The following is a 13,972-nucleotide window of genomic DNA, read 5'->3' as shown; positions in this document are numbered from 1 at the left end:
AGTTTGTTGTGCACAAAATATTCTAGACGACTATATTGATGCTCCTGTCAAGTTTTCTACTTCCTATTTTTTACTGAGTTAAGTCGTCTAGCATGCTAGACTATATAGCCCCCAAAACGGAGGTCGTCATTAAAATGAGGATGTGACCTGTAGGCACTGTAGATTTATCAGATTAAGATGATTTTTGTTTATTTTGATGCAATGATGGTTAAACTTAAAAATGAGTATGTTTTTGATGGTTTGAGACGGATTCGAAATAACATTCCTTAAAGGAAGAAGTCTTGGCGGAAAGAAAATTTTGCGGATTTGGCGGATTTAGTCAAAATCCGCCAAATTAAGTTCCCGCCAAAATTTATTTTTTCCTCCATCCGCCAAATTAAATTCCCGCCAAATTTAAATTATTTCACGCATTCCCCAAATTCATGCTATTTCAATAATTAAATTCCCTCTGAAAAAACTTTTTCGGCCATCCGCCAAATTAAATTCCCGCCAAAATTTCTTCCTTTAAGGTATTTGCGTCTGGGGCCCTAGAATCAGCATTGATAAGACCGAAAATTCGAAATATGAGAAACAGCAAAAAATCTTGAAATCTCATTCCTATCAGCTTGTTTATAATAGTTTATAACAAAAAATTAACATTACGTATAGAAATTTTCGCTGAATCAGCAAAAACAGAAAATTCTGTCATTTTTTTGTAAAATATAGGAGAAAAATACCTTTAAAGCTTAAAGGGACATAACAGTACTTGCAAAATTTAAATCAAAACAAATGTCACATATCAAAATAAAAAATCAAACAAAATATCGCTAATTTTGATTGTTCAATTGTTTTACAAGTTTGTTTTGGACACGTGATTTTAATTGTTCTCTTTAATGACACGTGGTTCGCGCAATGTTTGCATTTTACTACTTTAATGTCCCTTTAATATTTTCAGTTTCAGTTATACTGTTTTTCTTAAATTTAAATACATGAATGGAACTTTTTTCAAAAGAGATTGGTTTTCAGAAACTTAATTAAGACGTTGTTCAATCAAAATTGTCATTTTCAAAATTTCTAAATTTTCAGTTTGGACTTTGCATCATCGAAAAAATCTTGAAATATTTTATAGAAACATAAATTTTACATCCATCGGGTCGTAAAACAAAAACATGTTTGATAGTTTCTCCCCCTAAAATTACCACTTGAAGGCTTAACAATTTGATTATAACTGCATCTACGTTTTGGGGGCCCCAAACCTGCTCTTTAACAACTAGGGGTATACTGTGAAAGTTTTATCAAACAAAAATATGCCCAAAACCCTTTAGATCACCACATTTGGTAAAAATGGGTAAAATTTTGTATATCTTAAAGAGATCTAGGGAAATAGCTAAAATTGCAAACGTACGTTTTGGGTGCCATTAGAAAAAGCTGCCTATTCTTAAGCGATTGTAAAATATTGTTGAAATTGAAAATTTTGAAAAAGAACTTTCGGGAAATAAAGTAGAGATGTTAAAGATTATCCTCTAGATTATAGAAAAATTTTAGATTAGATCGACGTTTGGGGGCCACACGCTGTAGCAGGAACTTTGTAATGTCACATTAATTAAGTAAGGACACCCCTGTTTCAAAGACCCGCTTGGGTCAGTTTATACATTCCATATCCATCCATCCCTTTCACGTACCCTCCCTCACGCCATTCCTACCTTACCCTTCACCCCTAAACCTTACCGATATCAACAACTAATGAAAATCTCTTTAATCAATTTACCAAGTGCATTCCGTTAAAAATACCAGTCTCAAAGGACCAAACATCCTGACAAATGTATAGGAAATTGAGAATAGATAAACCAAAAAAAACATACCTTCTTTTACTGGCGTAGATTCGGTAGAAGGTTATCCAGATTAAACGAATAATTGTCCATCCATCGATCCTTCTCAACGTCAATTCCAATGATTAATAAAAAAATTCTATTGGTCAAAACAGCTCCCAGTGGTCTGATGTTCTGCTAATTGTAATTAAGCTTTTAAATACCAAAAAATGTTGTGCCGACTTTCGTGAGAGGAGCCAATGATCTGGTAACCATAAATAAAGTGCATTCAGTCAAATCAGTAAAATAAAATCAAGAAATGCTGTTGATATTTTTTTGAATCTAAAAAGAGATAAAAGGAGTCATAAAATGGTCGGATATGACACCAATGTACCTAATGATGGGGTACTCTACCATTGAAGATAACAAGTATACTTTGAGACAAGTTATTTGCAGTGGGGGGGCGTACGGGGTATGCGATTTCCGAAATACCGAATAAATTCGCCAAAATTTCTGAAACTCCATAAAAAAAATACTAATTTAAATACAAATTTGTTCGGGTATTTTCCTCGTTTTGACAAAGTTTTCATCAAATTTGATTTTTCATGTACGAATTCCGAAAAAGGAGGATAAAAACTTTATAATACCGAAATTTCGAAGCAAAAATTCATAGATTTCCGATACTGAAACAATTTCAGAATTTTGAAATACCGAAGGAATTTCGTCTAAATTCCGAAGAAAAAGGGTCGATTTCCGCAATTCCGAAATACCGTACGCCCCTCACTATATAGAGTGGGTTGACTTTTGAACTCAAACAATAGTTGCCCAACCCCTTCAGACGAAAAAACTTTAAACCCGTCTCAATAACTAGTACAGTAATAGGAGTTCCACTGTGACAACACTCTTGAGTTGAAACCATATAGTAACACATAATAATAAAAAAGTATGAAAAGTCCATTTCTGCTTCCGATAGAAAAGTAGGAAAAAATTACACAAAATCTTCCACATGGAGTTGAAACATGAAAGTTTCAGTCTCACATAGACACGAAAGACAATTATTACATAAGGTTGTGTTTTTATAGTATTTTCCAAGATAAAATATGTACTTTATCATAGAATATATGTAGAACTGAGAAAAAGAAAGTAGAAAAATAGAAAAGGGAAAACAAAAACAAAAGAGCACAGTCCTGTTTTTCACATTGGCTAGCTAATAGAGGCTAAACACTTTATGTAATGAAAGCATGAAAAAGCCAACGAAATAAAAGAAAATGGATATAATATCATAGCCATCATAGTAGAGGATAGTTTGCTTTTTTACATTTTATAGGCACAAAAATGAGGGGAAAGGAAGAAATTTAGACTTTGCATTATCCTTGGGTCGAAAAGGTAATCCCAGTCAAGTTTCATAGTTTTAACTTGTTTTACAAATGTGCCAAAAATTATTTCACTTTCAGCTAAAATTAGTCTCTCAATTTCAACAAAATGTAGTAGGTCTTTCTGCTTTCTTAACATTTTTTTCTAATAAGAAACAAAGACTAAGATAAAATGAAGACATCAAGCTTAATGAATATATATTAGGATGGAAAAAATAGAATTAAAAAATATGAGTGGGCAAAAAAAGGGTCAAAAGTGAAGAGAAGTAATAAAGGGCTTAAAAAGTCCTCTTTTTTTACGACCTAGGCTCATCTCCAAATTCAAAGAAAAGAAAATTCGGTAAACAGCTGAGCATTCGGCTTCGGTGCGCAATATCGTGGGCTCAACTACCGGCCAAGTAATACCAAAGACTTTGTAATTAGTACAAAAGATGGTACTTGATGCCTCTCTGCTTGATGATCGACAAATAAAGAAATCGATAAAGGGTAAGCGGAGCAATCCAGGGAAAATGAGTGGTGCCCTAGCTTTGGTTACATAGCTGTCGAGATAGTAGCCTTTGAGTCGCCACCGACTGCGATGGCAGATTTACCCACAAAAGTGTAAGATGTAAAATATCAAGTAAAACACCTTAAACCCGGAAGGAAGGTTTGTTAGGTAGGCATTTGAAGATGCCAATTATTTGATATCTGCTGGTAAAAATGTAACCATTAAAAAATAAATTCTCTGCAAGAGTATCTAACAAAAACTCAGATAAAAAATCCTTCATCAGCCCAATAACACGGTTGCCAAAATGGACAGATTGAGTTTGAGAAATGCTAACCTTTTAACATTACAGAGGTGATTTCAGAGAGAAATTTCCACAACCATTTGCAATATGCTTTTTAAAAATTACAGATTAAAAAAAACTGAGAATAATGAACGGACAAAACGAGACCACTGAAAAAAAAAAGAAATATGAAATTTTTGAAGAAGATAGAGAATAGAATAATTAATGATTAAATCCCTATTTCATTGAAAAAGATTTAAAATACACTATCCAATCTATGAATACTACCCCTGGTAATGTTAGAATTATTAACCCATGGTGACTAGAAAGTTAGGAAATTTATTGTGGTTTTTGTGGCTTTTATACTGAATGAAGAACGTTAGTCATCTGATGTTTTAAAATCACACGGTCTCATTTGGGTTTATTTTATAAGAAAAGTTTTTGATCAATTTTATTTGTATGACGTATAGGATTTAAAGAGAAAATTCTATTTGATTTTCCGATGGGGGATTGGTGGCTACCCACGCTTAAGCTCTAAAGAAGCGGGCCAATTTCCCATCGGAGAGGGATGATAGTCGGCCTTTGATGTGCCGCATCCTAAGTCGGGCTCAACGACTCTTGCGCGCGTAAACCTGAAATTATTTTAATACTTGAAAACAAGGACTGGAAAATTTTCGAAAAATTAACAAGCGGGGGGGGGCGTTTATTTGGCACCTAAGAGTAACAAACCAGATGCTTCCCATCGTAAACAGCTTTGATCTTTCATCCAGTACTTTTGGCATAAAGAAAACTTAGAATTGTGTTGGTGTAGTATTCTTATAAGAAAAGCTCTCATGCGGAGCTGTGGGTTAAGTGTTGGTCCCAGTTCCCATAGCTCAAACCCAAAATGTGGTTTCATTCGTTTAACAATTTATCCATTATTCAACATTCTAAAAACCTTTATCTTTTTATAAGCATATTTTCTTTATCGTCAATATAAACTTGAATCGAAATAAGTCAACTTATTTTTTCAACATATTCTAAGGGCTCGACTACTAGTCCGTTTCACGTCAAAGATCAAGGCCCCATCATAAGCATCGTTTAAAATGCCAAGTCTTAGTACTAATGCAGATGAAATACAAAAATTTGGTTTGAAAGATTTTGTATGGGAATTTATTGAAATGGAGTCACTTTTCTTATTACAGAAGGAGATAGAGGGTGGGTGGAGAGATTGGAACAATGAATGAAAGACCTCCTGTTTGAAAGTATTGTCTTCTTTTTTTGCTTTTTATGGGAGACTAAGCCAATCCCTATCAATAGCGATTTTGCAATTTTTGAAATCACGCTTGAAAGATGAGTTTTGCAATGTATCAGCTGAACCAGGTTAGGTCACGATCGAAATTGATATTCGAGGAAAAATGATTAAAAGTTTGATTTTGCGTGTCTCAATTCAATGCTTATTGATAGGAGCAAGTTCAATCGATTCCTCCGCCCTAAACTAGTGTCTTCTTCAACTAATATTACATTAAAATAAATATTACGAAGACATTGCTTCATCAAAAAATTAGAGTATACTTCTGACTGAAATTCCTGATGATTCTGATGGCGTTGAGTTCAGCGTATTAGACCAGAGGATCGCCATCTTGGGATTTTTCAAAATAATAAGAACATGAAAATACCTCTTGGATTCGAAAAAAAGAATTGGTCAATTGATCATGGTTTCCTTTCCCCAAAAAGGGACTGGATCTAGTGGTATGGATTTGCTGCACGCTCAAGCAAAGCCAGAAAATGAAGTCTGTCATATTACACCAGGCACAGCCAGGCAACTACTTATCAGCGCCATCCAGTCAATCAAAAATAATAAGTGGCTCCCTGACTACTTTCACCTCAAACACAACAAGATGATTGGGTTCAAGTCTAGGAGGTTCAAATCACAATGTTTGTATATTTGTGAACATAAGAACATGTATAGCACATATTTTTTAAATGGAGAAATATATATTCTGATTAGGAAAATTCTCACCATATAATAAAGGGGCGAGACCTTTAAAAAAACTTTTCCAGAATTTCCTATCATAAAAATAAGAAAGAAAAAAAAACAACAACAGTATAACAAGCTAAGTGTTTTAGAAAAATGAGAAATATATCCATCAGAGTTCTAAACATAACCAGCAGCTTCGGTTATGCCTATGTCCTGAGTGTTGATGACAGCTTTCTTAGGGACTCTGCTTCCTCTGATACACAAAACTGTTGAACGGATCAATGCGAATGAGATTTTCGTTCTCAGATAGTTTAAAGTAAGGGAGAAAAGTTCACCTCTCTTTTCAGCCATGAGTGTTGCAAGGGATCGAATAAAGATTTGTGCCTCCCTGCCGGTTCCGCCATTGGTGGTGAAAATGAGCGGTGTGAAAGAGCCTCCTTCAATCCTAATGATGCGGTTGTTATAGTGTCTCTTTTTCTCCTTTTCATTTGCTTCGAACATTTTGGAGGGGCTCATCCTAGAGTACCTTTGGGCGTAGGCATTGAATACCCTAACATCAAAAAATGCCCTCTGGCCTCTAGTCCAGAACCCCATAGCGCTAATGTCCGCTCTGGCTCCATCCTCTCTGATTGTACCTGGTGGCAAAACGTCTCCTGTAATCGGCTCCAGGCTTGGCTCAATCGCAACATCTTTCTTGACTTCACTCAATAAGGTGGAGATAGTGTCTCTAATCTCATTATGTCTGTAATACACAAAGCCTCCCTTAGGGCATGATAAAGCATGTTCTATTGTGAAGCGATTTCCACAGGTACAGTGGGTAGGGAGATGTTTCAGCTGCCAACGATAGCGAATGGCGATGGAATCGAAGAACTCTCGTTTAGTCAGGTTAAAGTTCTCTCCTTTCAACGGTTTCGCAGTGAGCCAGTTCGATGCTCCTTTTGTCTGTGCAAGTTCGTTCGCCTTTCTTTGGTCCGCTGTCATTTCAGTTCTTAGATCTTCCAGTATCCTATGATGTCTAGCTTCATTTTCTTTCATTATCTTATACTTCGCTTTTGGGTTGTTTCCCGGAAACTCTGTTGTTTGTGAAACAATGTTCTTATGAAGCTCTTCACTGACAGTTTGAGAGTTCTTATATTCTATCTTCGCAATGTCAGATAAGATAGGTATACCTAAACCACCTTGTCTGACTGGGAGAGCCAAGAGCTTCCTTTCGAGTCTGCTGCATCGATGACCTTCTGTCAGAGCTGGTATCAAATGGTTGTCTATTGCTTCATCCAGTGGTATAAGCAGTTCATCAATGTCCTTGAGCACACGTAGGTGATAGGTAAATTTGTGGATGAAGCCACCGACAAATGAGCTATAGGCGCACTGGGGTTGTGATTTTGCTATCTCACTGAGTGTTTCAATTTGTTTCACCCATTTTTCAACAAGTCCTTTAAAATAATCAGTTTTGAAATCCTGTGTACCGACTGTTCCACCCAAGTATTTTCTTCCTGAGCAAGTAATTTTTACATTAGTCCCTGTAAAGATACGTTCTGCCTCAGTAAAGTCCTCATCCTTAACAATTAACCACGATTTTGATGCCTTAGGGTAGTATCCGAAAATAGGGCCAAGTCGTTCTACTGCATGCCACCATTTCAATAGGTTTTGGAGGCTACCGGCACCTGCCAGGTCATCGGCATAGGCAACACTCTTTACATCATCTGAATCGACCTCCTCCCGAAGAAGCTGTTGGAGTGGTAGGAGACCAATTGCATATGTCGGCATGGCCAGAGGATCACCTTGTGTTGTCCCTTCGGCCGATTTTATCTCAATACCTCCATCAACAAACAAACGTGAATTTCTAGCATAACAGTTATGTACATAGGTTGCAAGAGCATGATATGTTTGTAAAAATATATACAGTAGAGTCTCTTTAACTTGAACCTCTATAATTCGAATGAAACAAGTTTTCCAGTCCATTCTGTTGATAATGCCTTATTAAGTAAACCTTACTCCATAAATGGAAATTTCCTTAACTTGAAGAAATTTGCGTCTCCCTATGTGTTTGAGTCATGGAGACTTCATTGCAGTCCACAATTCCACACATAGTGGTTCGAAGAATGAGCGATAGAAGCACTACAATAGTAAAAGAGTGATTAGGCTCTCAAGTTTTAAGGCAACACCGAATGCTCCCCTTTCCGTAGCTGTCTATCCGAATTGATTTCTTTACTTATCTTTGAGCCTTTTCTAATCTTCGATCATTTAGCAGAAAGACACCAAGGACCAATATCCGGCTGGTGCCTAAACCAACACAACAACCTAACCGTAGCCAACTGCTCTACCTTTATTCTATGAGCGCTGTGTGTGATTATATTTTTTATGATATGCTTTGAACTTTACATTAAATAACATGCCCGGCGCACATGAGGTCAAATATACATCCACCTAGCAATCATCGAATGTTCGAAAATCCCCCCTGTGAGAGTCCAAATTTCGAAAATTTTTGACATTTTATACGTTTTTACGATATGCGAGAGCCAATTGTCCCTTGTTGTGAGGGAGTCGATTTTTTATATTTTGTAATTTTGGGACCCTGTCAGAGACTCAATTGCTGTTTTGTGATTTTTTTTACCCTGTGAGAGATTTGGTATGAAAAAAGGGCCCTTAAGACTCGCACATACCCGAGACCTATTTTGCCTAAGTCCCCATCCAGGGTGTCTTTACTCCTAACGACTTAAATTTCAAAACAAATTTATTCATTCACTTACATCTGATGAAATTTTTATCTTAAAAAATCATAATATTTTCTACAAAAACGCAGCACAAATACGCAAAAAATAATAACAAAAATATCTACCATTCACGAAGAAGGGTTACGAAAATTCTGCTAATATTAAATGATACGAGACTTGAATACAATCTGATTTTCAGTTTGTTGTAATATTCCTGAACATCGAAATTTTGGCAAAATGTCAATTGAAATAAAAATAAAAATTCAAAAAAAATATCCTTGAACAAACCTTTTGACAATGAATTCTGAAATTCTTCTTTGGTTTGAATGTTTTGATGACTTATTAACTTTCTTCTTTCATTTTTATATAACAACAATTGTCATTGATATTCATCAGACCTTTAGCTCCACTCTTTCATCTAGCATATCTTTATAGGGCACCAAGGATGGCTTAACTTCAGCCTCCATAAATGTTGTGACCTGGAAAGCGTGAGAAGAAATCCCTTGCAAATACAATCATTTTGTATAAAAACAATTTTATAAGAACAATGAGCCGAAAAAAAACATCAAAAGTCTTGTTTCATAGAGGTTAATAGACCTGGAAAATATAATGCTATAAAAAAAGCCTTTTTTCCAAAGTGTTTTCGAAAAATATTCTTAGAAATGCACATATTCTTTTCCTTTAAAAAACACACGAAAACTTTTCTTCCATTAAGAAGTTTTTCCTTCAAAAACACAACAAAGAACCCTTTCCTGTCAAAAGATAGGACGAACATAGGATCAAAATGCACAATGATAATTTTCTCAACAAAATACACAGTACGGAAAAGCCAAAGATAAAAGCAAACCTGCTCAGGACATCTGCCGATGAAAGTTTTCGCATCCAAAACTTCGTGAATTTTTTCACTGATTGGTTTAAAATATGCTGACCCTTGTATCAGAGAAAGTAAATTGTTCGCGCGTCCAAACTCTTTAACCTCGCGGGCCGCATCACGTGATAGGCGACGGATCTCTTCGTGTGCTTCCTAGAGAAAATATAAAATCATAGGAACTTTGGTTGTGTGTCTTGAATGTTGAAAATAGGGAACAGCAGAAGCTGACCAGTAGTAGACGGCCTTTTCTTGACTATTGTGTATTTTTTGCAAATATTCCTCCGGGATCATGGTTTGGGGCAGTCATTTGTAGTACTTTTTCAATGAACTGACATTGAAGAGATATGTAGATTCTCCTTCAAAAAATAAACAGTTGCCCTCAGTCTTAACAAGCCTACAAAAACCTTACCAAACAAACAAAACTGGTTTACCTGTCGATCTCCACCTTCCTTTACCAGCGCATTGATGATATTCTCGGTGGCCATGAAGGGTAATTCATCGTTGATATGTTTTGCAATGACGTTCGGATACACTACAAGACCTTCAGTGATGTTTTGCAAGGTCATTAGAATGGCATCAGCTGTCAGGAACGACTCTGATAAACACAGACGCCTGTGAAGAAAGAAATGATGGTTTGAGGGGAAATACATCTTCAGCGACGAACTCGGAGAAAAGGTAGGTAGGGCCTTTTTGTTGGGGAGACCTCGAATCACAGTACACAGTTCGTCCCCCCCCTTTCCGAAAGAATGAGGAAGGGGGATCAGAAATTTTCATCAAAAAGGGGGGTGGGGTAGCAAGGTAGGGGGGATAGTTTAAGAAGGGGGGGGGCTTACATATATATATGTAGATTACTTTCAAGCACTGTTATGAAATTTGGTCTTCACGAAAGGAATTATTCTGTTAGAGTAGTCTGAGTCAAAAAGAAGAAAGAAGTTTATTATTTCGCTTTTTTTGTCTAAAGATATTTCACATATATTTGTTAGCTATTTTTGTTGAAAATCCTTGGAGATTTTTCAATGTTAGGGGGGATGCCAAGAAGGGGGGATCGTTTAAAAAGGGGGGATCATACCCCTTTCTGCACTATCAAATTACATCATGATTTTAATATTGTGGAAGCTAATGCAGTACTTTTTTACCATCGCATTTTTTATGTATTCCATACATAGTATATTTACCTATTAGCACTATCATCGAGTGTACGTTCAAACCACTGAACAGCGGCCGTCTGTTGAGCATCGGATAACAGAGTCATCAAATGTCTCGCTAACCCACAACACCTTTCGCTTCTCATTGGATTCCTTTTGTAGGCCATGGCGCTTGATCCAATTTGTTTTTCTTCGATCGGCTCCTCAATCTCTTTCATGCTCGCAAGTAGACGAATGTCGGTACAAATCTGTTATTACAAAAGATAAAATAATATACCAGTAAACCACTAAAATGGGATTCGATATTATCATATTGTCCTTTTTAAGGTCGAATGAAAGTAAACACCTAGCACAAATATCATCTAATATTTCTGGCTTATTTTTAAAAATTGCAATTTGCCAATAACTGTCTTTAATGAATTTAGTTAAATGAATTAAAGTCAATTTTATCACCTTATGTATGGTTGCACCAAGACCACTCAAACCAGCCAGTACATTATAATCAACTTTTCTTGGGTACGTTTGACCAGTCACCATAAAACGTTTCTCGAAGCCAGCCATCTTCGTTACAAGTTCGTCTAATTTTTCGACCTGTAAAGAGGGTAGGGATATTTTCAATAACACGAAGCAGTTAATAACATGAAGAAGTTCAGTTCACCCCTAATGTAACAACGGGTAAAGGACATGTATCATATTTGAAAAGTCTAAAAATGTAGAAATTCTTTCCTAAGACACATTCCTGGTGAATTTAAATTGGAAAGGAGGGCTGTGTCAGGGTACAGAAGAAGTCATCAATACCTTCTCGTGCTCTCCATTGAATAGATCTAAGAAACTAGCCTGTGTACCAGTCGTCCCTTTAGCTCCTCTGAAACGAAGCTCTTTTCGTAGGCGCTCAATATTTTGCAAGTCAGCCACAAGGTCAGATATCCATAGACAAGCTCTTTTACCAACGGTTGTTAATTGTGCTGGCCTAATGTCAAAAGTTTTAATATAATGTGTTCAAGGTCCTACCTAAAGGTTCTGGTCCTACCACTTGAGAAGGCCCACCTGATAATTTTGGGGGTGGGGTGCATTTTTTTTTTTTTGAATACTCGAATTCTCTTTAACCCAAACAAATTTTATAAACAACTCTCCATAACCCTAATAATAGCTCTATGTAATTCTGTTTCTACCACAAGAAGAATGCAAAAGAAAAAATTCTTATTCACCCCTTTCTAAAAATTTGCTTCTCCAGCCTAATATCGGTAATAGGGGTCCCTGATTGGTACAGAATGCTAAGACAACTATTCTGAAATCCATATAACATTAGATGAAAATTGAAGGTGACGACATAAACTCTTACTGGTAATGTGTAAATCCTAGGGTTGGCAAATCTTTGTATTGGTCAGCAAATTTTGACAGACGATCAATACATCTAGCCAACTAAAAAATACAAGGAAGAAGTTATCATATATCGCTGATCATCAATCGATATCTATAATCGGGTGACCCACGAGGGTTTGATGGCTAATTGCGCCCATAATGTTTTTTTACGAAATTGTTATTTCGTTGAAAAAGGGAAAGCAAGCTTAAATTTGATACTTATTTTTTAATTTGATTTAGGGCTTCAAAAGGCAAAAGTTTTCACTTTTGGAATTCAAAAAAAACACGTCGAAAATGAAGTATGAAAATTGGAACTTTCTAACTTTCAAGAATTCGCTCAAATTTGCTGATTTCCTATTTTTTGCCTCCCTTTTCTTGATGATACGGTGTAAAAAACCATAAGTAAGGGTCCAATCAAACCCCAAAAGAATATATCAGCTGGGTTTAGTTCATTTGTTTAGGATAAAAATATATCTCTTTTTTCAGTTATTTCAAAAGTTTACCTTTGGTAACAGAATGTCCATACCATCTCTCAAGATAATCAAATCCTAAAACATCCAATAAAGGAGAAAAAAACGGTTAGTGACTAAGTCTAAGAGTAATACTAATACTTTATTAATATTATTGCTACTTTAATCAGGTTAATTTTCGCATCAATAAAAATCTGCGGGGTTCTGTTAGTCAAAATTCAGGGCCAATGACATATAGTGATCTCCTCAGCAAATTATACCATCCTAATATTTTTTATGATGTGGCTAGGGGCAACAGAGTTCTGCATACCATTAATAAATAAAACACCAAAAAAACTTACAGCGTTATCACCCACATAACACGATGTGCACCCTAAATGTATAATGGGTGCCGCTTTAGGTGCCACGTGACCGAAAGTGTGCACGTGGGCCATGACGTCATGTCGAACCTCTCTCTCCTTCGCAGATGCCATGACATAATCAATATTGTGGATGTTGGCCTCCATCTCGTTGATCTGTTCTTGAGTAATTGGTGCACCAAGCTCCTGAAAAAGAAAGAAGAAAATTACCATAGCAAAATTCATACACTTGTGATACATGTTTACATACGGGGCGCCTCATTGTTGGTCATATGGCTACCGGTAACAAAAATCAAGATTTGTATGTTTGAAATCCCGCTCTTTACATGTTTCATTATTTGTTTTGATCTCTGATTAAGCTCTGGATTTCAAAACTATTTTAGTTGATAGTTTTCAGACAATTAGATTGGGAAAAGAAACTTAAATTCTAAGAATGGAAAACCTGCATTGGTGAATTGAAGAGTTTACAGCTGACCCTCTCTTATTCGATCTCCAAAGGACCAGGAATTCTCTTCGCATTAGAGAAAGGCTCGAATTATTGAAAGTAATTTAAATCACTTTTCAGCTAAAGGAACTGATATATTAGTTCGAATAACAGAAAGATCTGAAAAATAAAGGTTCGAATTAGAGAGAGTTGACTGTATTTCTAAACAAACCATTTCAGCTTTGGCCAGTATCACCCATAACTCTCGCCAAGTTGAAAATTTCCGATTGTCAGAAAAATTGTAGCTCATTTCTTTGCTAGCATAACGCTCTGATAATTGACTTCTGTAAATATTACGGTTCTTTTCAGCCATTTTGAATTTGTATTGATTTGTTGATGTATTTTTTACCCTTTTGATGTTTTTTTATATTTTTGTCTAAGATTTAATTATATATTATCTAGCTGAAAAAATGAAAAAGATTTAAATTTCATTTCCAAATTTTTACTTACTGCTCTTTTTGCTTTATAAGCATTCGGGAAATTCCGGCTGACGCTCAAATTATGCTGGGTCATACATAAGTATGGTTAATTTCGTCTGGTTTTCATTTTCACTTTCAATGTGTTATAACTAAAATATTCGCCGTCTTCCTCCCCTGTCTCATTCATTCCATTTCAAGTATGCTTAAAGGTATGCTTAAAAGAGTATGTGCTCCAGAGGTTTCTCGCTTGTCAAGTTGAAA

At 35.9% G+C, this 13,972-nt stretch overlaps 2 protein-coding genes across 2 annotated transcripts in view; both read right to left on the bottom strand.

Annotated features, from left to right (window-relative positions):
* The window catches only part of LOC136823636 (putative uncharacterized protein DDB_G0277255), a 28,640-nt gene extending 26,509 nt beyond the window's left edge, over positions 1-2,131 (bottom strand). Inside the window, exon 1 of the mRNA XM_067079815.1 lies at positions 1,842-2,131. The gene's annotated coding sequence lies outside the window, so the exon portion shown is untranslated. The remainder of the gene's footprint in view (positions 1-1,841) is intronic.
* Positions 2,132-8,628: 6,497 nt separating this feature from the next.
* Positions 8,629-13,694, bottom strand: LOC136823637 (adenylosuccinate lyase-like). Its single transcript, XM_067079816.1, has 10 exons — positions 13,465-13,694; positions 12,791-12,994; positions 12,483-12,527; positions 11,960-12,039; positions 11,416-11,587; positions 11,071-11,208; positions 10,648-10,865; positions 9,904-10,084; positions 9,449-9,625; positions 8,629-9,080 (listed from the first exon to the last, which is right to left on the bottom strand). The coding sequence occupies exons 1-10, from the start codon at positions 13,603-13,605 to the stop codon at positions 8,994-8,996; spliced, it is 1,443 nt and encodes a 480-aa protein (XP_066935917.1). The 5' UTR covers positions 13,606-13,694; the 3' UTR covers positions 8,629-8,993.
* Positions 13,695-13,972: the final 278 nt, after the last annotated feature.

The sequence above is a fragment of the Clytia hemisphaerica genome, unplaced genomic scaffold, assembly GCF_902728285.1.
Source record: "Clytia hemisphaerica strain Z4C2 unplaced genomic scaffold, Clytia hemisphaerica genome assembly, whole genome shotgun sequence".
Classification (NCBI taxonomy): Eukaryota; Metazoa; Cnidaria; class Hydrozoa; order Leptothecata; family Clytiidae; genus Clytia; species Clytia hemisphaerica.
Note: the sequence above shows the minus strand (reverse complement) of the source record. Positions and strands in the feature narration are given on the sequence as shown.